The 23,615-nt window shown below is 44.0% G+C and overlaps 1 protein-coding gene across 4 annotated transcripts in view; it reads left to right on the top strand.

The window, feature by feature from the left end:
* FGFRL1 (fibroblast growth factor receptor like 1) overlaps positions 1–23,615 on the top strand; it is a 184,788-nt gene that overhangs the window by 67,436 nt on the left and 93,737 nt on the right. For all 4 annotated transcript variants that reach the window (XM_054202007.1, XM_054202006.1, XM_054202008.1 and 1 more), the window contains exon 3: positions 21,517–21,789. In XM_054202007.1, coding sequence (XP_054057982.1) covers positions 21,517–21,789 — 273 coding nt within the window. The remainder of the gene's footprint in view (positions 1–21,516; positions 21,790–23,615) is intronic.

Here is a 23,615-nt window from a genome sequence, read left to right as displayed (position 1 = left end):
CACAGTAGAACACTGGGCGTCAAAACTGAATTCCTGATGCTGCCCCCACAGACTGGCAGGGCAGCCTTGGGCAAGTTGCTCTCTCTCTTTGTTCTGGGCCGCATTACATTTGCAATGCAGCTAATGTGAAGTGGGGCAGAGATGGCAGCAGTCGATGTGATCCCTTGTGCGATGTAGATGGACCCAATATTTTCTTCTCCGTGAAGCGTGTGAGACTACCAGTCAAAGCATTTTGAAGCCTTTAATTCATAAAGTATCCTGCGTCACCCTTATGTTAACAGGCAATTATGCAAAGTATTATTAGTTCTGATTCTCGTATTCCTGAAGGGAATAGTGAGCAAGACCATCTTCTAGAGAATTTCCCATGCACAAATGAAGTGGACAGAATGAAGCTGTTTACCTTCAAGATGGCGTATCGCTTTCTGCCCTAAATTCTGATTTTTGTATAGTTCAACCAGAACTTTTTTATGGTTTTGCCTTAACTTTTTTATTTAAAACACTGGAGTACTATACCTCCTCTGTGCTGGATATGCTCCAGTCTAAACAATCTACATTCTGCTTGCCCAAATTCCCTCCTATAGTTTCAGCTGAATGCGAAATTCTTCCCTGCTCCTCCTTCTGAATTGCCATGTGCCGTTCCTCGGGGCTGTGGGACAGCTCGCGTGTTCCTCCCTGGAAGTGGCAGCATCTCGGTAGTGTGTGAAGCAGGGTCTGCGTAATCCTTCGGGATCTTTCAGGATAAAAAGCTACTTTATAAGTACTATATCATTTTCATTGTCAGTCTGGATTCAGGAGTGAAATGATCCCACTTAGTTAAAGCAGGATGAAGTGTCTATTTTCATATTTGTTTAATTGAACCACTCAGCGTGTCTGATAGTAGTGGCTTTATTTGAAGCATGTGGTTCTTATGAGCTGTTAAGATACCAATAGCATTTGGATTAGTCTTTCTGCCAAGAAAGCCAGGTCAATTCTTCAGCAAAATAAAAAAACTAAGGCAAACTTTATTTTAACAGTGTCTTGAGTTTCACTTTAGGTTCCATAAATATTTGTCAGTGTTCCTTTTGTAAGACCCATGCGAGCCCTTGGCAAGACATGAGGTCTATCTCCAGAACACGGAATATAAATAAATTCCCCAAACCGTGCCGGAGAATTGGAGGTAACTTTAGCCCATGCGAGGGACCTGAAGCCAAGCAAAGGGTTGATCGTGGTTCTTGAATTTCTATTTGTATAGAGGAGAGGGAATGAGGGAAAAAAGGAAAAACACAGAGAGAGGAAAATATAAACATTCGTAGAAGGTATGTGGGAGCCCACACCATCCTGTGCAGAAAGGTGGAGGTCATTTACCAAGGCAATGACAGAAATGTGACTTCTGCCTGGATTCCAGTTGCTGTCTGCTCCTAATGCTTCCAGAAAAGTTAACAATATTTTCTGATGCCCTAGAGGATAAGGGAGGAAATTTTGCATTCTTGATGAGGACTGGTAATGCCATCTACTTCAGAGGATCAGGCCAAAAGAGCTCTGCGGAGCCGTCCTATGTGCCCCCCTCCTCCAGTTTCCTCTGAATACCTTTGATATTCCTGAGAACTTGGTTTACTTCTGTGGTTTTCAGAGCTATATCTAAGGAAAAAAAAGCCCATGATGATTTCAAAGACTTGCCTATAGTTAAGTACTTAACCAGAGGTTTAGGGTGCAGGGCTTTTGATTTAAGAGCAAGCCCTGTTCTGTGCAGTTGATGGGGGAAATAGCTGAAATTTTATCCTATCCCTGACCACAGATTGAGATTACCAAAGCAGTACAAAAGCAGGGAGTCAGAATGAAGGAGGTGTATTGAAGGAAGCAGGACCTTGGCTTCTAGCAATGTGCTCTGGTTGCTGGATCAACTCCAATAAAAATTTAAATTCAGACGAGCTGAATGCCTTATTTGTCTGGTTAAGGGGGAGGAAGGTGGGAATGGGTGAAGTTTTTCCTCTACCTCTGAATGTTAAAATAATGGTAGTAGGATGTGAAAAGTACATATTCCTGAAGAATGTACTATTGTAATATCAGATAGTTAGCAACTGGGGTTTTTTTCTTCTTTTTGTGCATAAACCGAAAAATTACAAAACATGAATAAATAGAGACATGAGAGGGGATTGCTGGAGGAGAACCATTTTATAGTGAGATGGGAACCTACCTGTCCGTAGATTTAGAATTTCCTACAAAATGCTGGACAGCTTTGATCTCCCTTTAAGTTAATGGGTATTGAGTGTTGCCCACACTTCACAAGATCAGACTGTCTCTTTGCATGCAGAATTTCCAGCAGTGATCAACGATACCCATGCCAGTCCTCAGTCGTCTGCAAGAAAAATATAAAAGAACCATTAACCCCATGTTTTCTGCTTTCACAGACAACTGTCTGGGGCCATGTAGTGGTTGATACTCTATAGCTTTCTATTCCTGCCACACGGTTCCTACATATGGTTTTGGAAACAGTGACTGAGGTTTGCTAGCAGTTCCTTAATCTGGCTACTATGGATGTTAAGGAAAAAAAAATCAGGTAACAGCCTCCATCTGCAAAACTACTTCTGGTTTTGTGACTGGGTTTAATACACAGTGAGCATAGTCAGATCATTTTTTATTTAAAAATACCCTCTCTCCCTCACCAAAACAGGAAGCATCTTTCCAGGAATGCTTGGGAAAGTGTTTGACTTTTATGTCACTGACATAACTGGAGGAAGTTTTAAACAACTTTAAAGCTAGCAAAGGTTTAGCCAGACAGAAATACTAATTGAACTCTGTAGAGATTGGAGCTGTCTCTTCCTTCTTTCTAATGTGAGACTGTTTTCTCTAACAGTGTATGTGTGTGTATTTGTCCGTTGCTACATGAACAATTATTGGACCATAAACGATGGTTGAAATGCGGAGTGTGACCCTGCCCAGGGTCACGTCCTGATCCTGTTGCATGTGCAACATGGGTTGCTCTGGTCTGTCCAGGATGCCATACCTTACGCCTCTCATGGATAGCAGGGTATGCAAATTAAGTGAGATCAAGGCATCTAGAGTGTTGTGAACTCATCACCTACCTTTGATCATTCTTTCTTTTTCCTAAAATGCTAACATTTTTCTTTCCAGGGGTTTCAGTTATCCTTGCTAAAAACTTGCTAAAAAATGCTTTGCAGCCCATTTCGGAATCCTATTCCATTGTATAGCTCAACGCCAATGGTAGGGTTTGGCAACTTGCTGTTTACTTTTCCGCACAATGTCCAAAGGAGTGCAGGAGGGGCAGAGCCACACTTGGTGTATGCTGGCAGGCTGTACACAGGCATTTCTCTGCCTGGGCACCAAGGAGCTGCTTTACTTAGGAGACGGTGCAGCATTTACGGGAGCTGCTGCTAAGCACAGGCTCCCAGCTAACGGAGGAGGAGGAGGAGGAGGGGAGGATGGGATGCTCGCTTCATTCCTGCACCGAGGGCTATGGTTTACACAGTCTCATTGTATTGCACAGGGCTTTCCTGCCCTGCAGCTTGACTTGCTCCGTGACAAATTATTCCTTAATTGCTGGATAGCAGAAGAAAAGCTTTACAGCCCTGAGGTTATTCCTAACAAATCAGGTTACAGAAGCCTTGAAAATTATATTGAGCAGAAAAGAAGCACCATGAGGTTTCCTTGGGTGCTTGGGCTGTGTTAAGCTTGACTAAGGCAATGTGCTAATGAAGCTTGTTAAAATGCAATTATACTTTAATGCTGTGGATGCAGAAATGAGGATAATCAGTGGAGAGATGCTAGTGAAGCTGTTGTGATTAGCGTGATTTGTGTGTGTCACTGCTGTGCTCAGGGCCTTCACCCCATTGTGCAAGGTGTTGTCTGAACACTGTGCTGAACACGGGCTGTGCCCAAAGACCTGCCTGGGGGAACGAGATGAGGACAGTGGCAGGAAGATGGAGAGATGGGTGGAGCAAAGCAACTGTGAGATGGTGCTGACCATGAGGACACACCAGAAGTGTAAGTCTTAGTTGCTGACCTGTGATCCTGGGTGTCTGGTGCAGGAAAGCTTTAAGGAGGGGTGCATGGGGAGAGAGCTGAGTGCCTCAGCCAATGCTGATGGGGAGCTGCTCCCACACAAGGCAGGCAGCTTGGCAGAAAACGCCAATGATTTTCTTTGAAAAATGTGAAAAGCGAGGAGAGAGCCTGAACTTCTGTGTCAGTTGGAAGAGGGTGGACCTCTGGTAAAGAAGAGGTGATAGCAACAGTGGGGAGAGGCCAGGAGGAGCCTTGACAAGTGAAGAAAAGTAGCAGCCGTTTGATGTGGCAGGGAAAGGGAGAGCTAGATGCGAAGAGAAGCAGATGTGGCCAGAGCGGTGCCTAGAAAAAAATGAGGCAAGAGTGTGTTTCGTCAAGGCTGGAGCAGACGAGTCGTGATGAAATATGACGGGAGCCTGGATGCAAGCTGCAAGGGAGTGGATGGACAGCCAAGGCTGGGGCTTATCAATGAGCTGCAGAAGGAATCTGTGGCTCACGGTCCGAGCTGGGATGTGGAGAGCTAGAGGGAGAGCAACCTAAAAAATAACACTTGGGCCATAAGCCTGAGCGACAGTCGGGACGGTAGCGGTGTCTGCAGCAATTAAGGAAGGAGATGGGGAGGGGGAGGAAGATTAAGAGCTCTGGGCTTGAGCTGACAGCTCGACATCCATGAGATGTCAGGGAGACAGGCAAGGTTTTCGTCTGGACGGAAAGAGACAGGCCCATGTGATTGGATCAGACAACTGAGGGGACTGATTTATGTGAGAAGATTAAAAGAGCTGCTTGTAAATACATGTATAGTTTGGCTAAGTGACACCTGAGGGGACAATAACTGTCTACAAGTGTATGAAGGGATTGGATACCGGATCCAGGAGGAGAGGGAGGGAACAGTTTAGGGGTGTAGATGAGGATTTTGACTAGAGGCACTGGAATAAGGTGGAGCAAAGCGAGCTGTGTTGCCTGTGTAGGGAAAACATCCCACTGCAAGGCTGGGAAGGCTCTTAAGTAATATTTCTTGTTCATTTAAAACAAACCTGCATATCATAGAATCATAGAATTGTCAGGGTTGGAAGGGACCTTAAAGATCATCTCGTTCTAACCCCCCCGCCATGGGCAGGGACACCTCCCACTAGACCAGGTTGCTCAGAGCTCCGTCCCAGCCTGGCCTTGAACACTTCCAGGGATGGGGCTTCCACCACCTCTCTGGGCAACCTGTTCCAGTGTCTCACCACCTTCATGGTGAAGAACTTCTTCCTATCAAGGTACCCATCTGCACCCCCTTCATCACGGGGTGCTTGGCAATCTAATGTTTGTCCTCACAGCACCCCACGAGAGGGAGATGTCCCTGTGTGCACTTGTGGCACTTTGGTACTCTGTGTGACCCTTGATATCTGACTTGAATCAAGGACCTATGAAAGTATCTTAACTATTATGTTCTCTTTCGTTTTACTCATCTCTGTTGTAAAGGGCTGGTCCTGTTGGGAGTACAGTGAGATGAGTGGGAAGGATATCTAATAGGACTCCTACGGCCTACAGTTTGTGTGGTCTTCCCTACATGTTTTTCATAATTTTTTACTCCTTATAAAGTAAGGAGTAAAGTTTTACGCTGTGAAGCCAAAGGAAGAAGAAGCAGGTATTAATTTGTTGCTTAATAGTGCTGCTGCATCCCACTACCACCATGCTTCAGGCAAAGGCCATTGCATGGCTTCAGCCTTTTCTAAATATTAGAGAGATGAATGCACCAGCAACAAACAAGCAAATAAATAAATGAAAGTGTCAACAGGTTCTTGCCCCTTAATAGGCACTGGGAAATTCAGCCACAGAATGCAGCTGGGCCCTTGGAAACTAGGTGTTGTTAGTTCTGCTGCAATTTTTGCATCTCTGGTTGGGAGTCCCCAGCAGCAGGTGTGAAAGAGAGACTATGTATGGTGAATAAACGGCCTGCCATTGCAAACTGCTGCATCCACAGAGTGGGGTTGTACAGGCATCAACGGGAGATTGCTGGAAGATGTGAATTGCTGATGGCTATTTCACTTCTTTCTGTGTGTGAGGCTCACAGGGTGTCATCCCTTACCAATGCCAAACCAAGTACCCTAGCCGCACTGTGCATTAGCAATAAAAACAGGTGGGACCCAGATAATACAGAACCAAAATCATCTTTTGCGGCTCTTCTTGCAGACATTAGCTGCGTTTTAGTGGTGTAGCACTTCAGCTGAGACCATAAGTGTACTTTTTTCCTGCAAGGAGTTCATTGTTGACCTCAGCAGTCACAGTGAAAAGCAGAGCTCCCTGCTCTGACTTTCACTTCTTTTTCAGTAGGACCAAAATCTGTGGGGTCCTTCTGAATATTTTGCTCCTCACCCAATATTGCCGAAAATGAGCCCGACGTGTTGACAGACAGCAGCACACTCAGTGTGTAGGAATCCAACATAAACAGACTTGCTGGTTGTGTACTTGGACATGTTAAACGAGGTCCTTGCTTTGATCTTCCCTGCACTATCCTAAAGCCCAGCAAGCAAAGGCTAAGTAAACAGCCCTTTGATTTCAGGGCTGTTTGGAGCAGAGGTCTTGTAAAGCTTTTATCAATGGCAGAGCTGAACTACTGAAGTCCCTCGTGGACTGTAGGTGCTGCAAGAGTAGCAGCATGGTTTTATTGACCCTAACATCCCTCTTTCCCTCCGCCCCCCTTCCCATAATGACAAACATCTGGGAATATGAGCCAGCTTCCTGTTGATTGTAGCATACCAGTTTTCTCTAGGAGAGACACCTGCTTATAATCTCCTCTATGGTCAATGGAGCATAAGCTATATTAGATCCTACAGCTATTGGATCCCACAGCCAGTGTAGCTTTTTGTTAAAGCATGTCATAAAGATGCTTAAATAAATCACATGGGACACATCCGTGGGAAACACTCACGTTACTAATCCTGCGTGTTCAACACTCCTAGGTCAAACCCCAACAAACAAGTACTCTGGCTTAAATAGCATGAATGTTAAAACAAACTGGATTTTATTTATTTGCTTCCTGTTTTTAGAGCATTTAGTGATTCCCCACGATCACAAAGGTCACAAATTTCCTTTCAAGTTCAAATAAACCGGAGATTCGCTTTCAGGATTTTGCCCTCAGAAACAACACATTAAGAAACAAGCACCTAATATCACAAGGTTGAAAAGATAAAATTGTGAATGCTGGTGAATTCTTGTCAATGGGTGAAACACAGGAGTTAGATTGGCCTGTGCTTTCTTTTAATTTAATAATTTTCTCTGTCTTCTCGTGGGTTACACAAAGGAGGCTTTGGCTTCCCTTCTACCCACTGTAGAAAAGTGATATGAGAGTGAGATCCTGCCAAGATATTCTGTTTTTTAAAGTGTTATCAGTTTTCCATTGTTTTCAAAACTAAGAGCCACTGTTATCACCAGTGATGAAGCCCAGGCTGTTCCCAGTGGGCCAGAGCTACAGTCCCTACTGCTGGGGCCATTTCAGCCCAAAGGTTGATTGAGCTCAGGACCAAAAGTTGGAGCATTTTACTCAGCCCTACCAATGATTATTGCTTTTTTATCAAGATAAATACCAAATGACAAATTCATTGGACAACTGCTCCATGACAACACTGCTCCTGCTGTACCTTCTGGAGGTAAAAGTGAGATTGTTGTCTGAGTCCGAGTCCCTGACAGTAAATTCTGAGCCTTAGTGCATCCAGTCTTTCTTGTCTTTTGCCCTCGCACTTTTATGGTATGGCCTTAAATGATGACCTTTCTTACGCTGCCTTTTCTGCCTTAGTCACCAATTGATTCTTTACTGTACGTAAAACAATGCCCTCATTCTCCCTTTAGAAGTGAATTTTGTCTTTTGTCAAATAGTCAAATCCACTATTAGATAAAAAGCGTTTTTAACAGCCCTTTATTTATTGGGATTTGATGGCAGTTCTTTGATCCCTGAAGGGGTGTGCAGCGCTGTCTGTGATATATAGCAAATTGATTTTACACATTTCCATCTTTTATCAATGAGCCTTCCAATGGGGTTTCACTGAAATCAGATTGGAGATTACCATAGCACAGCCGTTGGGAAGGGATTGGAATTTACATGCAATAAAGATTAGGGGATTAGCAACTGATTAGGAAAGTGCTGATTTATACAGCCACAGGTACAGCAAGGGGTTTTGCGTGTCTGCTTTGTTCCTGACCTTGGGTTTTGACCTCTTGACACCTTGCTTAGACATGCTCGCGTGCAGCACAGGAGTGATTTCTGATGTGACTTCTCTCAAGAACAAGTTCAAGTCGTTGCAACAGTAAAAACCTCTGTGATTTCTGTGAACGGAGAAGCTCAGAAATCGTTACGCGAGTGGACGCTTTGCTCTGATGTGCGTCGGCAGCCAGGGCAGGCTGAGCAGACAGACTGTGGCAACGCTTTAATCTGCAGTCAGGAATTCCTGCTGACAGCTGATGCGATGTGCGTGTGCTGCTGGTGCGCGCACGCGCGCGGTGGGGGATATGTAAGCACGCGGCGAGACAGTATTTCTCCATGCACGGCTTTTCCTAGATAGCTGTTATGCTCTCCAGGTTTTTTCCCCCGCACACGCTTGCAGGAGGGTAGCGGAGACTGTACATTACCAGACTGTGAGGTAATAGGAGTGCACATTAATTGATATTCCAGTGTAGCTCTATCTACCTGATGGATATGGCGTTACACACCAGCACGCCAACGGAATGACGTCATTTGAAATTGGAGAGCAATCGACGTCAGCAAAACTCCCGTACGCTCTGTAGCTGCTGGAGTTTAGGCAGCTCAAATAAAGCAACTGTACTGGCAGTCACGGAGGGTTGGTAGTTTGCTTGTGTATCTTTCTACTCATGCAGATTTGTAGAGATAAAAGGCAGGCAATGTGGGATCTTCCAGAAAGGAGAAATATTTCTAAATCCTTTGATAGTTTGGATAATTTAAATGGATGTATTTTTTTAATATTTGTTTTCAGTGTTTCAATTTAGGCAGAATGTATCCACTGTTTGGTGCTGTTTTGGTAAGACCATCCAACCTGAGACATATCGCACTGGTGTGCAATAGAGATCTAGGAAAAATACCTTCCTCCAGATGAAGTGAAACAGCTTTTGGCAGCAAGAGGTGCAGCAGAGCTTTGGACATACCAGATGACATGCACTGATTTTTTCTGATCTTAGAAGCTGAACAGTCCAGAGACTGTCCAGAAAAGCACCTGGCAATTCTAGGCACAAACCATGGTGGTGCGATCAGATATAGTAAGCATAACAGAACAAGTCTTTGCTATTTCCTGCTAGAAAAACTAATAAATGCCGCTTAAGAGTGCACTAACCCTGTTGTTGTGAGTAAGCCAGCGTGTAGAAAAGGAGGAGCAGAGGAAGTGGATCTGTTTGAATCTCTCCCAGTTGCAGGCAGGCTGCAGAAATCTGGACCAGCCTCCTTCCAAGGCACCAGCTGAGCCCTCAGACTGTGCCAGTGATAACTTGAGTTTTCTCAGCCAGAAGGTCGCTTGTGCATGGACTTGTGCAGGTGTCATCGCATGTTTTAATACTGTGCTGTGGCACCACATGAGGGTCAATCCATTTACGGAAAATATTACCTGCTTTCCTTTCGGTATGGCCTGGAGCTGAGGCTGTTTCTTATATGAGAGCTGACAATATAATATTCTATGGGTATGAAAGCTTCATGCATTAAGAAGTCCTGGCTCCTCGTGTGCTTTTACATCAGTTAGTGTGTGCTTCAGTGTCTGGGGAGCAAGAACCAGATGTGAATGCTATAAGACTTCAGTGATGGTTTCCCGATTTTCGTATGCAGGAGACTTGGCGTTTCTTGAGTTTAAAGTTTGCACTGAATCAGCCTTGTGAGCACTTTCTTTTAAAATGCGTTTAAGTATTTTCGCCTCCTGGAAGAGATGTACAGGTGTGTCTAAGTGGGCTTGTAGATTGGCACAACAGGAACAAATCTTTAAAGTGAAATATTTGGTGCTGAGGAGGTGATGTTCACACTGTAGGCATTTTGGGAGTTTATTCTGGATTAGCTCTGGTCATGTAGACAGAGTGCTTGTTAATGGAAATCTTTTGCTTTTGTTTTACCTGGGACCCAGCTAAAATTGCTGGCTCTGTCTGCATTAGCAGCTGGTGAGGAATGGTAGAATTGGATCTGTAAAGCAAAGCATTTGGTGCTGAGGACCTGATGCCACCACTTCAGAGGGGTGTTTCACTTCAGAACAGTCCTAGTCTGGTCCTATGAACTAAATGCCCATCCGAACTGGAGCACCCCTTGCAGCTCAATAAAAGCAACTCAGTTCATGAACACCAAAACTGTTTCATTATATGAACCAAAGTATAATTGGTGGGGATAATAAAAAGATTCACTTTAAACCACAACCCCGGTCCAAACTAAAACACTGATGTAGACACAAGTAAGGTCGACCCTTATGATGACAGTTTAGTTTAGAAAGAGCTGGATAGAGCACTTCCATCACACCTACCATGAACTGGATGTTTTGGTAGGACAACAGTGAATGGTTTCGGGCAGAATTTTACAATGCTGCTGTCTTAGAAGGTGGAAAGTTAGCTCTGCTTTGCATTTTTCGTTTGGAGCAAGAGGAGTGGTTTTTTTTAAATTTTTCTTCTGGAGCAAGACAGGGGTTTATATATATATATTTTTTTTAATATATATATATATATGGGGGGGTGCCCTTGTGATTTTTTTATGTATTGTAATTTATTCCTGTCCCAAATCAAAGCCTTTTTCATATTTTAGGTTTACAGCAGCCCATTAAAAAAAGATTACAATTGCTTAATCACTACACTTTTAAAATACCAACTTTTTTGTTTGTATGTATGTGTTTCATTTTAATTTGCCAAAATTATGACACAAAAGATTTCTCAGACTGAAAAAAGGAATATTGAAAGAGAAAACTGGATAAAGTTTTGGTTCTTGACAAAAATATCATTTTCTGATACAAAAACATTTCTGCAAAACACTCCATACCAAGTCTGCTCTGCAGCCATTCAGCTAGAAGTGCTTTTTGTTCTAGAGGAGCCTCCGAAAATATCTTCACTTCTTAAATACCACAGTGTTTATCTCTTTGTGGTCACCAACAACCAGTTGTTACCACGTTTGTGTGGTGACCAAACTTAGAAGCCTCCAGTGACGAGGGCAGAGCAAAGAGAGATCTGAGAGCAGCCTTGCCATGTAGGGCACTGCCATTGATTTCCCAACAGCACAAGGCTTATGGATGTTTTGGCAGTGTCTCCTGTTTGAAAATGAATGTTCAAGATGGTTTGTTGTTTTTTTGGGTTTTTTTGTTTTTTTTTTTTTTCTGACTCCTTAACACCCTAATCACACTTTTTCAATCTTGGGTATTGGGAAAGGCCAGTAGGAACGAGCACTGGATGGAAGAGTTTAAAGTCTTCTCCAATTTCATTTCTTGGAGAGAAATTTGTTAAAAAAGATTTTAAAGAATATTTTGAGGAAAACCAAAATCTTGGATACAACTGAAAAAGGCTCCTATGTTGGTGTATGGCCGAAGACTCACCGCTTTGGCCTCGCAGGAAGGCAAACCAACTATTTAAATATCTTTGTTCACATCATTCCCGAATATGGCACAGAGTCAATCATCGTGGGTTTTGTTTCCCTGCAGACATAAACAATGACACTTAGAATTTCCTGCTTGTGCAGCTCTCACACAAATGTCTGTCTATAAGGGAAACGGCTAATTATTAAACCTTGCACTGTGCTTAGACTGGGTTAAACATTGACTAACAAAGTTCAAGGGGAATCCATGACACCGAACGTGAACTTGGGCATCCTATTTCCTAGGAGCTGTTCAAATAAAATGATTAGGTGACAGGATACTGCATGTAGGCAGGAGGGACAAAAAAGGGGACAAAAAAACCAGACCAGATTGACTTAGAAGTAAATGCCTGTCTTTGAAGCCTCGGGTTTTGGAACATGATGGCAAGTCATGGGTCGAAGGGGAGTTCTGTTACGAAATAAGTGAATTAAGCTGAGATCTGCAGAGTGTCTGGTTTGTTTTGCTGGAAGTCTTGGAGATGGTGGGCGATTTGGCTGGGAAATCCACGGGGCTCATGAAGCAGGATTTGCATGGTTGGGAAGCAGTTGGAAGGGCAGAGTACAATAGCATTTATCTTAAAATTGTGGTAGATTAACCCCAGAAGTAAACTCAGGGCTGCCTGACTGGATTGTTTCCCGGAGATTATGGGAAGCAAACAGATGCCTTATGTTGGCAGGAATGGTCCCTGTGTGAGTTGTGGTAGAGATGCTGGGGGTTTGGGTTAGGTTTAGTGGGAGCAGGTTGGGGCTACGGGGCAGGATTTTCAGTTGGGTTTTGGATCCTCCTGCCTCCCTCAAGCCGGGAGATTTCTAACTTTCTTCCAGAATTAGACAGTTTGTCCTTCCTGGAAACAGGAGGCATAGAAAAAAAAAAAAAAAGCCTTTTAATTTCAGAACCTTGAAAACATGTTTTAATGCTATTTCTTTTGAAAAACAAAAACAAAAACCAAATTAGAAATGTCATTATTCAGATGGGCTTGCCTTCTTGAATGGGAATGAAAAACGTAGATTGTGTGGGTACATGTGCCGACATACCTTTGTTGTACTTCTCTCTTCTCTAAAAAATGTTTTCTGGTTATCCATTGAACTGCATACCTGAACTGTGCCGTCAGTATAATTTTAGCCTTAGCGTAGAAATGCTAGTCCTCTCTTTTGGCCCACGCTAAGGCCACTGGCAGCACCTAAGAAACAATAAATATCTTTTCTTCCACACTAGAAGAGAAACCTTCTAGCATATGAAGTCTGTTTCTTCAAAAGTAATTTGAAGTAATCCTAACTCTCCTCTGTGTTTGCTACCTCAAAACCTAAGGGATAAAGTTACTATTTTTTGCTGCTGAAAAAATGTTCAGCAACACTTGAAATTGAATGTCACCCATGCACGTTTAATTTAATAAGATGGTAATTTCATGTTAAATAAATACCAACTGATTATTGAAAACATATGCTCAAAGGATTTAAAAACCATGTAAGAGATACGTATCTCATCTACTGTTGTTGAACTGCAATAAATCTATGCAATAATCAAGTGCCAATTGTTTAACATACAATAACTATTTTATTAAATCTCAGTGAAATGTGTATGCAGGGCACTTAATTAAATGGAACAAGTTCCCAAATATTCTATTTTTCTTGTTTTTGGAACACTTAGAATAGAAAATTTACTGGCAGCCTTCACCCAAGGGGCTAGTTATTACTCATGTAAAAATATGGCAAGCACTTCTTGTGCTATCAATAAATATCCATTTCATCAGGAAAGCAGCTCCTACCACAGAGGCAGGGCAGAAAGAGAAAATATGTCACTTTACTTGCTGTAAAACGAATCCACAAAGCTGTTTTCTCCATCACTTTGTTGAGCTCAGCTGTGCAGTCCAAGCCTACAACTTGCTCCTGCAAACAGTCTGCTATTCCCAAAGCTACGCCTGACCAGTCAGCGGGGTTGGTCAGCAAATACTTGTCATGTTTTTGTGTTCCTCTCTAAGAGTCTTTGCTCTACAGAGATGCTGTTGTTTTTTTCTTTAATCTTTTGATTGTTTTTGATAAGCATTGTTTTTGTCTGTGGGCGCCTAAGTTTTCAAGCCAAGAAGGACCCATTAGCTCATCTGATCTGATCTCTTCATGTCACATGCCAAAGCATTCGGCCTAGTTACCCCTTTGTTGACCCCTACTTTACTTGGCTAATGCATACCTTTTGGAAATGCAAACTGTTTTGTTTTGAAAATATGAAAAGGTTTTGGATTCACCAGTCCTTTGACCTGCTTATTCCAACAGTTAATGGTATACACAGGCAAAACATTCATCCTTTTATCTCTCTGCAAAAGCTCTTTTATCAGTTCACAGAATCACAGAATGGTTTGGGTTGGAAGGGACCTTAAAGATCAGCTAGTTCCAACCCCTGTGCCATGGGCAGGGACACCTCCCACTAGACAGGCTGCTCAAAGCCTCATCCAGCCTGGCCTTGAACACTTCCAGGGATGGGGCATCCACAACTTCTCTGGGCAACCCGTTCCAGTGTCTCACCACCCTCAGAGTAAAGAATTTCTTCCTAATATCTAATCTAAATCTACCCTCTTTCAGTTTGAAACCGTTACCTCTTGTCCTATTGCTGACAGTGAATTCGATAATAGTGATAATAACTGTAGGCCCCATTTATGTACTGGAAGGCCGCTATAAGGTCTCCCCAGAGCCTTCTCTTCTCCAGGCTAAATAACCCCAACTCTCTCAGCCTGTCTTCATAGGAGAGGTGCTCCAGCCCTCTGATCATCTTCGTGGCCCTCCTCTGGACCTGCTCCAGCAGGTCCGTGTCTTTCTTATGTTGAGGGCCCTACAGCTGGATGCAGTACTCCAGGTGGGATCTCATGAGAGCGGAGTAGAGGAGGAGAATCACCTCCCTCCCATGACCTGCTGACCACGCTTCTTTTGATCATTCCTTCCCTCCAGCATGTTGACTGCACCATGTATCTTGGTGTCATTGGCAAACATGCTGAGGGTGCACTCAATCCCACTGTCCATGTTGCTGACAAAGATGTTGAAGTTCTGCTGTAAAGTTCTGCTCTCCGTGTAATGGCTTCCCACTGTGCGGAGAGACAAAAGTTCCTCTCTTTGAGGAACACGTCCTCATGTTTATTGAAACTCTTGCCATCATTGCTTTGTAAGCCCTTCCCTGTGGGAATTACAGCTCCCAGCATAGGGGGGCCTCTATCCATTAATCCATAGTTACAGCTTGAATACCAATACAAATACTGGTAATAAAGATGTGCAGAGAGTTTAACTGTATAATACTCATGTGAGTCTTGCAGAATCACAGAATCATGGGTTAAACTATTGTAGTAAGGGTTAAGCAGGAGCGTGAGCAGGAGTTGTTCAGCCCAGCTTTCTGGCAATGGATATCCCAAGTTAAACAACTCTGGCAGTAAGTTTAAAACATGACTTTTAGATCGTCCTTTCCAGCCATCCATGTTCATTCTGAAGCATGGGAGAGGTGAAGGAAATCAGCTTTGGTGTGAACTATCCTTGTACTAAGGACTTTGGAGGATCAGGTTTTACAGTGAGGAGTATGGTGAAGGCCAAAGGTTGCCTCAAGTGTTGGTGTAAGAGATTGTGTTCACACGGAACGAGTGGTTTGGTTAGTGGCCATTGTCCAACTCCTTCATCTCACTGTCATAATGAAAGATTTCTGTGCTTGGCTGTGTTCTTCTCATAGGACACACATTGTCTGTGGTACCCTCGTCCCTGATGTTAAATCCTTGCATGTGTTGATGGGTTGTTTGGGTGCTTCATGGTAAATGACTTTGCTAATTTGCTAACACAGCACTTCAAAATAAATCTTATCTTCATGGAAAGTGAATATGTTTGGTATTAAATAATAAAATATATATAACCCATGGGGCTCTTAAAACTTATTTAAATTCTTTATAAACTTTACAATACAGTATGTGGATATTATAAATTACTTTCCATTCCAAGAAACTGTCCGGGCTAGTTGACCTTCCTTGGAATTTCCTCTTTGTAATTATGTTTAATGTGTTAATAAAGTTCACTTTGAACTGTATCATGGCAAATGGTCTCCTAGGACGTGGGTCAGTGCTGGTGTGTTCACCATATGTGAAGCTTGACGTTAGTGTGCAGTTTAGTTGAAGGAATAACAAGGCTAAGTCCAAACAATTGTAGAAGCAGTGTCTTCTCCCCAGGTTAGCAGTAAAAGGGGTTCATGGAAAGTTAGGAATGTGGAGTGGGAAATCATTTAGCTTTCACTGCTAGGTGTTACTAAATTATAGCTCTAGGTTCGAGTCACTATCAAAACACCATATATCTAGAAGGTTTTCACACAGAGCTATAAATCATGTTTACTACATGTATAAGTTGAATGAGTGCATGAACTTTGCAATGCAGTCCAGGAAAATATAATTACATGTGTGTGTGTTTTTGACTGTGAGAAATATGGACAGGAAGCTCCAGGCTATTCCACTGTTGTGTCTTAAATACACTTCTAGAAATTGTTTTTACTGCTTCCCGGAAATAGCAATTTGGTAAAGCAAAGAGGCTTTCTTGGGTTTTACATAACTCTTTTTGCCAAGAAGTGGCAACCACCAGCCCTTCCAAGGCACTGGGGGGGAGATCAGGAATGCCTGTAAAGCAGTGTCAGCAGCAGAACAGCAAGTGGGGCTTTTCTGTGGTATAGGATAGTGGAGAGCAGTATTGCAGGATATAAATTGAAAATTGCCCAGCTGTTCAGTAAGACAGGTGTAGGATCTGTCTTTTATATAATGGAACAGAATGGAGATTCCAGTTGCTTGTATTCGTAAATGAGGCAAATAAATCTGCACACTTGTCTGCATCTATACGAACAGAAATATTTAAAACAAATGAGGTGGTCGTGGCGTTTCCTTGTTAATGTTGGACTGGGCTTATATGATCTTGAACAGAAAACCTGGCATCTGACTGGGGTTGTTGGTTTCTTTCTGGGTGTACTTATATGCGTTTGCAGATGGGGAAACTACAAGCAAGAAAATAACTTGGTGGAAAATGCAGGGTCTGAATTGTTTAAATTATATTTTGAGCCTGATTGCACCCTGGCCCTTGGAACTCCAGGCATGATCCCTTCTAGTAACTAAAATGATTTGAATGTTATGGCGCAAAGTTATATTTAGTTCGTATTTGGAGAAAGAATAACAACCAGGCGCGGGGGGAGGCAGCTGCATTCTTGTCACTTCTTCCCAACTCACATCCACAGATGTCAAACCCCACCCTCCCTCCTCGGCCGAAATATTAAGAAATTATTCTCTCAAACTATTGGGTTGAGGACAAGGGGGACTGAAGGAAACCTGCCCCCGCTGGTTTTGTGTCGAGGTAGGGCTTAATTTATTGCAATAGCTCCTTCTGTTCGTACGGGCTGTGAAGTCAGCTGCACCCGCTCCAGCGGGGTGTGGGTTAAAAGGGTGTTTCTCAGCAGCACCCTGTGGCCGTAGAGAGCTGCCTTTGCCTAATGGAAAATTGCAGGAGTGGAAGCAAGAAACAGTGCTTGTTTTCTCTCCCCAATGTTCATTCCCTACACCCCTCCCAACTATAAAAATGTGTAGAAATCTGTCACCATTTCTGGTGGAATATCTACTTGCGACCTTGGTTTTGGCCCTTTCTCCCATATCTCATGGCAAACTGCTGTGGGAAGTTATCTCTGTGTCCAGGAGCATCAGAGGTTGCAGATTCCCAGCACTTACAAAGGCTGATTTTTTTCAAGAATCACTGTCTAATGGCTAAGAAATGAGTTGAGGTATGGCGTAGGGACACCTCCCTCAAGATTTACACCCAGGGCCAGAGAGCAGACTGCTCTCTCCTCCTCTGTCTTCAAAGCATCCAGACTGGAGCTTTGGCTCCATGGGTGCAGGCACGTGGCAATTCACGGGATCCCCCCCATTAGCCAGAAAGATGCTGTATATTGGTATTAAAAAAAAATGTGTTGGTAGACATATGAATTAACAATTTTAACAATCTGGCTTAACAAAATGACTTCGGGTTTCAAAACAATCCCTTATGGCATTGCTATCCCTCTCATGTGGTGTTGCCCTGATGCATAAGCTGCAAACAGGGCAAGAGCGGCACTACAGCAAGCAGCCATAGGGCAGAACTCTCAAAATGCATTAGATCATTTCTGCTTACATACAACACAAAGCTGGAGTCTAGGACGGCTGAGATCGTGTCACTGTCTGCTTGAGGAGTAATTGTATCTGCTTTTTGATGCTGCATTGGAGCACAGGACAGAAGCCGACAGCAGCAAGGGATGGGAAGCTGGCAGAAGCCAGGGTTCAGCCTGTTTCTACCTCGCTGGCAGCTGTAGGTGAAACAGCAGGTACTTTCCTGGGATTTTGCCTCCCTAAGCAGCTGTAGGAATGTATCCAGCCTGCAGGGTGGCAGGCTGTGCCCTGGGCTCTGCTCCCGTCCCGCCTTGCTCAGCTGTGAGCGCAGGTGGGCAGCCGCCAAGGGACACCCACCCCAGATCAGTGCCCTGGGAAAGCTGGTGGCTATTGGGCACTCTGCTCTCATGCCCACCCCCTTGGCATGTTATGGGCCAGTTCTGCAAGGTGGGGAGCTCCCTTCAGTACCAGTGGCGCACATAAGGAATTGGGGTGCTCAGCACCTTTTACTGCATCTTTTCACTCTGTTCATATAGTAGAAGATAGAACTGCCGTAGAGAAGCCCTGGAAATTTAGCTCCAGGGGAACCTGAGGGGTTCTAGGCAGCTTAATTTATGGATTCAGAGGGAGAATACGTTTCTGTCTGGATAGTGTGAGATTTCCATGGTATGCCATGCGAGGCAGCGCTGTGTCAGCAGCACCCACTGCACAGGGGATGTTGCAGAAGAGCCTTTTTGGAAAACACACTTCTCCTCCCCACCGCCTCCCCTCCAAATACTGACAGCGCAGAGTGGCGAGATGTGCCAAAGTGTATCTTGACTTGAAAAGCATTCATCCGTCACTGTTGCAGTCCCAAGGCAGGGCTGTGCAGATATGTAGTGAAATAAGACCCAGTGGATGCCTGTACATAAGAAAGAGAGACAGAGGTCCGTGATGATATCAACATTTTATTCTTGCTGTAGCCATCTACACGAGGTTCAGCTATCATTGGCTTGCCAGGGTCTCTGAAGCCTCTGGTGTATGCGAAGGCACTGATTCCAGAGAGAGAATACTGCTTGCGCAGAAAGTTATTAACGCAAAGATGATAGGTAGTAAAATGGGAATATTTACAGCACCAAATGAACAGAAGCAAGGTTTTAGCATCTATGTCCTGAGGCTGTACCTCATTGAGAAGTGTGTGCAGCTGTATCCAGCAAAATTCAGAGCAGGAAAAAGAGTGGGGGGAAATTTTTATTCCTCATCCCAGTAAAGTCGCTGGAGGTGCTAATGAAGGGCTGCAGAGGACCATGCTAATGTTTTTCTTCTCAGGCAGAAAGGCTTCAAGAAACGCACCCTTTTCTAAATGTCATAAATGTCTGCGAATAGATCCTGTGACAGAGAGCGATCCAACAATTCCTCAGAATGAAAGGTCAATCAAAGGAAAATGGCATTTAGGAGGACCAAGCTTACTGCTGACCCAAACATGTGACAGATCCAGAGGCAACTCTGGTGCTGTCAGGAGAGCTTGTGCAGTCTGCCCTGGCGAGGCACATGACGTGACTGGGAAACTATCTGATTCCTCCAGGTCTCAAAATTCATCAGGAGTCAACCTGAATGTCGGAAGGAAAGGGATTTTGAAGGAGCTACAGCAGGTTTCCAAGTTGGGAGGAGGCTGCTCTCTCTCCACTGTCCCTGCTTGCCCTGCACTAAACATTTTTCCCCAGCACTAATTATAGAACTGTTTTTGTCATTTGAATATGCATGGAGTAGTATCCTGGCTCACAAGATTGCAATGAAGTTGCTCTTAAAGTTTGACTTGGTTTGGTAGGGCTCTAGGTCAGAAAGGACCTCTCCAAGGGCCAACCCAGAATTCCAACAAGGCTGTGGATTTGTCTGGGCAGTTCTGCTCCTTTACACTGAGTGAGATGCTGCACCATGTAGGGAAACATAGCAGAATTTGGGGCTGGATCCTTGCACGCTGTTGGTGAATTCAGCTTTATCAAAGCAAACGCACACCTCCCCTCCTGATGGGTGGATTTCCTCTTTAAAAGATTCAGCAATGCAGCCTGTGTCAGATCAGCATTCGAAGGATCTTGGGATTATCTCTCCATCCACAGAGCTGGTTGGAGATTTCCCAGGGTGAAGAATATTAAGAGTGTGGTTTGTAGTGCTTAGAAAGACGTGGACAGGCAGAATTTCTCATGGTGTTTTGCCCGTTCCCTCAGAGTATGGGAGGGCACCATCACGTGTGAGACACTGTCCCACAGGTGTCCGCAGAAGGTGTGCAGGGATGGGTGTTATCTTTGCCAGGGGCTGACTTTTTCAGAATAAGCACTCTCAAGATCCCCCTTTGGGTCTTCAGGAGTTCATCAGAATCTGAGCGTGTCTAAGACCCATTGATTTAACCAGGCTCTTAGTTAAACTAATTAATGAGTTTCAAGCTAGTTCATGACTTTTTTCTCAGCTAGAGAAGCATTTCTGTTCACCAGCAAAGCTGTGAAATTCATGAGTGCGATTCAACATGAGTAACTGCAACAGCAGCTCTGCGGTCATTCATGAGCTGGACTGTGTGTATTGCCTTAGTCATGCTGGGGAAAATTCAGGCAGACACTGAAATAATAGGAATTAGTCATGAGGAAGTGCAAATATGACCTCTTTAGCTTATCCCATGTGGGTCCAATCCTGCAAAACACTAGGAACAGGAATAAAATATGAGGGAACAATTCCAAATCCCACAAACATCTTGTGGGTTTTGGGTGCAACTCAGCATTAGCAATCCTTAGCAAAACATTTTGGCCTTATGCAAGAGCAGGGCACTTATTATCACACCCATTAATAGACTATTCTGGGAAGAGCCTTGCTATTGCAGTCTGTGTGGGGAACTCCTGCAGTTAATGAAAAGGCAGAAGAGGCAGATGCAGGAAAAAGACGCTCTGCTTCAGCTTTTCAGACCCTTGGGAAGAAATTCCGGTTTGAATTCAGCCACGGGACCATTCCCGCTGTTTGAGTCTTTACCACTTCTTTTTTCTGAGTGTTGGTCTGTCCAAGTGCATCCTGTTATCATGTGGCAAACAGTGTGTTCGCTCTGGCATTCCAGGGACACTCTGTTTTGCATGGAATTATCACCTTTTACAAAGAACAAATATTTGTCAGTCAGGTCAAACCAGCAGGCTTGCCAAGGAATTTATAAAAATATCCTCTTTTGGACTATAAGCAGTGCTAACATGTCAGGCTATGCTGTATCTTTCGGTGAAGCACTACCCAATGAATGCTTTATGTCTGACAACTGCAGGCTTATGCATCTCAGATAAAGCCCATCTGGTGACTATTAAAGGGAATTACTGTACATACAACATGAAAGGATTTTAAATTTCTTTTGGGGGGGGGCAGTGTTTTGTTTTAAGTACCAGTGCTGTTATTAATTTTGCCTTCAGGATAGGTGTTAATTTTAAACAACTACAGTTGCTTTACCAAATACAGCTGAACAGTTTGTGTAATGGACTCCTCCTTGCTATAGGATGAGGGTGCTTTGGAAGAGCAAAAGAGATTCAGAACCAGGCTTCCCTGGTTATTATTATTATTCCCTGGTTATCAGGAGATGATGATGATGGCAAGGCTACAGCTTCAGGTCTTGCACAAACCAGTATCATCTCTGTTGTTATATCCCTCTGTAATTGCCTGCATTTTTTAGACTTTGTTGTAAGTGATTTTTGGTAAACACCTTTCGCTATATCTCTGTCTAGCAGTCAATGTAATGCCCTGTTTGATGACTGGTCTTTAAATCAGTGCTATATCACTGGCAAAAGCAATAACTCTCTCTCTGTTCTTTCTTAGGTCCCCCAAGAATTGCCGATAAAGTGATTCACCGTCAGTCCGTGAGGCTAGGGAGGACCATCAAGCTTCTGTGCCCAGTGGAGGGCGACCCCCCACCTCTCACCATGTGGATGAAGGATGGACGCACTATCCACAGCGGCTGGACGAGGTTCCGAATCCTTCAGCAGGGGCTGAAAATCAAGGAGGTGGAAAGCGAAGACGCGGGAACCTACATTTGCAAAGCCACCAATGGGTTTGGCAGCACCAACGTGAACTACACCCTCATCGTGATTGGTGAGTAGAGCTGGAGAAAAGCCAAGCCTCACCTTGCTTTGGGGGGAGTGAGAGCGAGCTGATTTCTGTGTAGCTGTCAGTGACTGCAGATTTGCTTTGCTAATCATTTACTGACCTCCACTCTTAACTGGCCCTTTTCAGTGTTTGAGGATTGCCAGAGCTGGCTGTGTTGCTGCACATCTTCTGCTGCAGCCGGCTGCAGGCAGATAAGATTACTCAGTGCCAAAGGTTACAAATAAACAGAAATGATGCAATAGTCACTAGGGTCCAGATCACAATGAATTCCACACAGGAAAGGCTGTGCGATAAGGAGAGGTCACACTGATCTTTATGTTTGCTGTTGGAACAGGATAGCTCTCAAAACAAATGTTAAGGCACCCATATAAAAACGCACAGCTGGAAGATCCAGGTACTGAGCCTTTGCAAAGCATGGTGTCTTCAGGCATAATAATCTTTAGATTGGAACAAAGCTCAGAGCTGGCATATGACCCAGGGATGCACAATTCCTGAGAAATCCTCTCGATGGAGGTAGGATTAAAAAAGCTGCAGATGCCATCTTGGTGATCATGGGTTCTCTGCGCTTTTGACAGTCTTCAAAGGGCTCGCTTGGCCTGGCGATGGGGTTTTGGAGTCGCCTGCTGGGCTGAGCATTCCTGAAGGCCCCCAAAGACACTTCTCTGGGTAATGAGATATTCCTCTGCTGTGGCTGCCCCAGAAATATACTCATTGCTCCTTGTCTGTGAGGAGGGAAAGAGCTGGAGGAAATTTGGCATGCTGGAGGATGCTGAGGGAGCAAAGGGGAGGATTACGAAGCAGGGGATGAGATCAGGTATCTTGCTCACTCCACTGCCTGATCAGCACCCTCAGTATCTGGTCTACAGAGTTCTGTTTCTCTCAGACAGTGGAAGTGAGGACAGAGTTTAGGGCAGATTCCAGCTGCCTACTGGTTGGCACTTGGCCTGTTTTTGTTCTGTTTCTTCTTCTTCACCTTCACAGTAGGAAGGCTGCTGTGGGCTCAGAGCATGTAGCAAACGCTTGGTGCTGCTCGATGGAGGATTATCACCCGGTAACAGGGTGATTCTTGGAGAATGCACTTTGCTGCAGAACCTATATGGGAGAGAGACCAGAATGTAAATGTCTTATCAGGAAAGAGATGCTTATGTGATGGAAACCTTCTTGCTATATGACTCCTGTAGCACCAGTGGGGTAAAGGCGGAAAAGCCATCTTACAGTTTACATCGTCTGCGGATTTGGTTTTCCTCGTTTGCCTCTTTCCTATCCACATTCATGCATCTTTCTTTGCTACACTGAGCAAAAAGGGTGAAGTGGAAACAGTCTATAAAGAGTCATGTCTATACAGACTCCTTTTGGATGTGCTTTCCAGACTGTTTGGTGTGGAGAAAGGAGTGCTATAGGAGCCTGCTTCAGTCCTCTTTGTGCTTTTGCAGTATGCGGAGGTTGACAAAGTCTTTGATCTTCTGTGTCATCCAGTATCTTCTATAAATCTCAGGGCCCAAGCTAGCTCGCATTATTCCAAGGCAAAGAGCCATCAAGGCATCTGTAAGTCAAAGAAGGCTCTGATTATTCTCGGTAGCACAACAGAAACAAATGAAAGGGAAAAGCCAGGAGGCACAGGGTAAAAGTTGGACTAGAATTCAGGAAAGATTGAGGCAAAAACTCCAATTCAGTTGTTCAGGGAAATTGGATTATCAAATTTAATTGTGTTAAGAACAATAGTGTTCATTATATTTGGCACTGAAAAGCCCTGGGCACAAACACTAGTTATTTGGAGCCTCATCGGGCAGCTATGGAAGGAAATGGCAAGC

Source organism: Rissa tridactyla, chromosome 5 (genome assembly GCF_028500815.1).
Source record: "Rissa tridactyla isolate bRisTri1 chromosome 5, bRisTri1.patW.cur.20221130, whole genome shotgun sequence".
Taxonomy (NCBI): Eukaryota; Metazoa; Chordata; class Aves; order Charadriiformes; family Laridae; genus Rissa; species Rissa tridactyla.
Note: the sequence above shows the minus strand (reverse complement) of the source record. Positions and strands in the feature narration are given on the sequence as shown.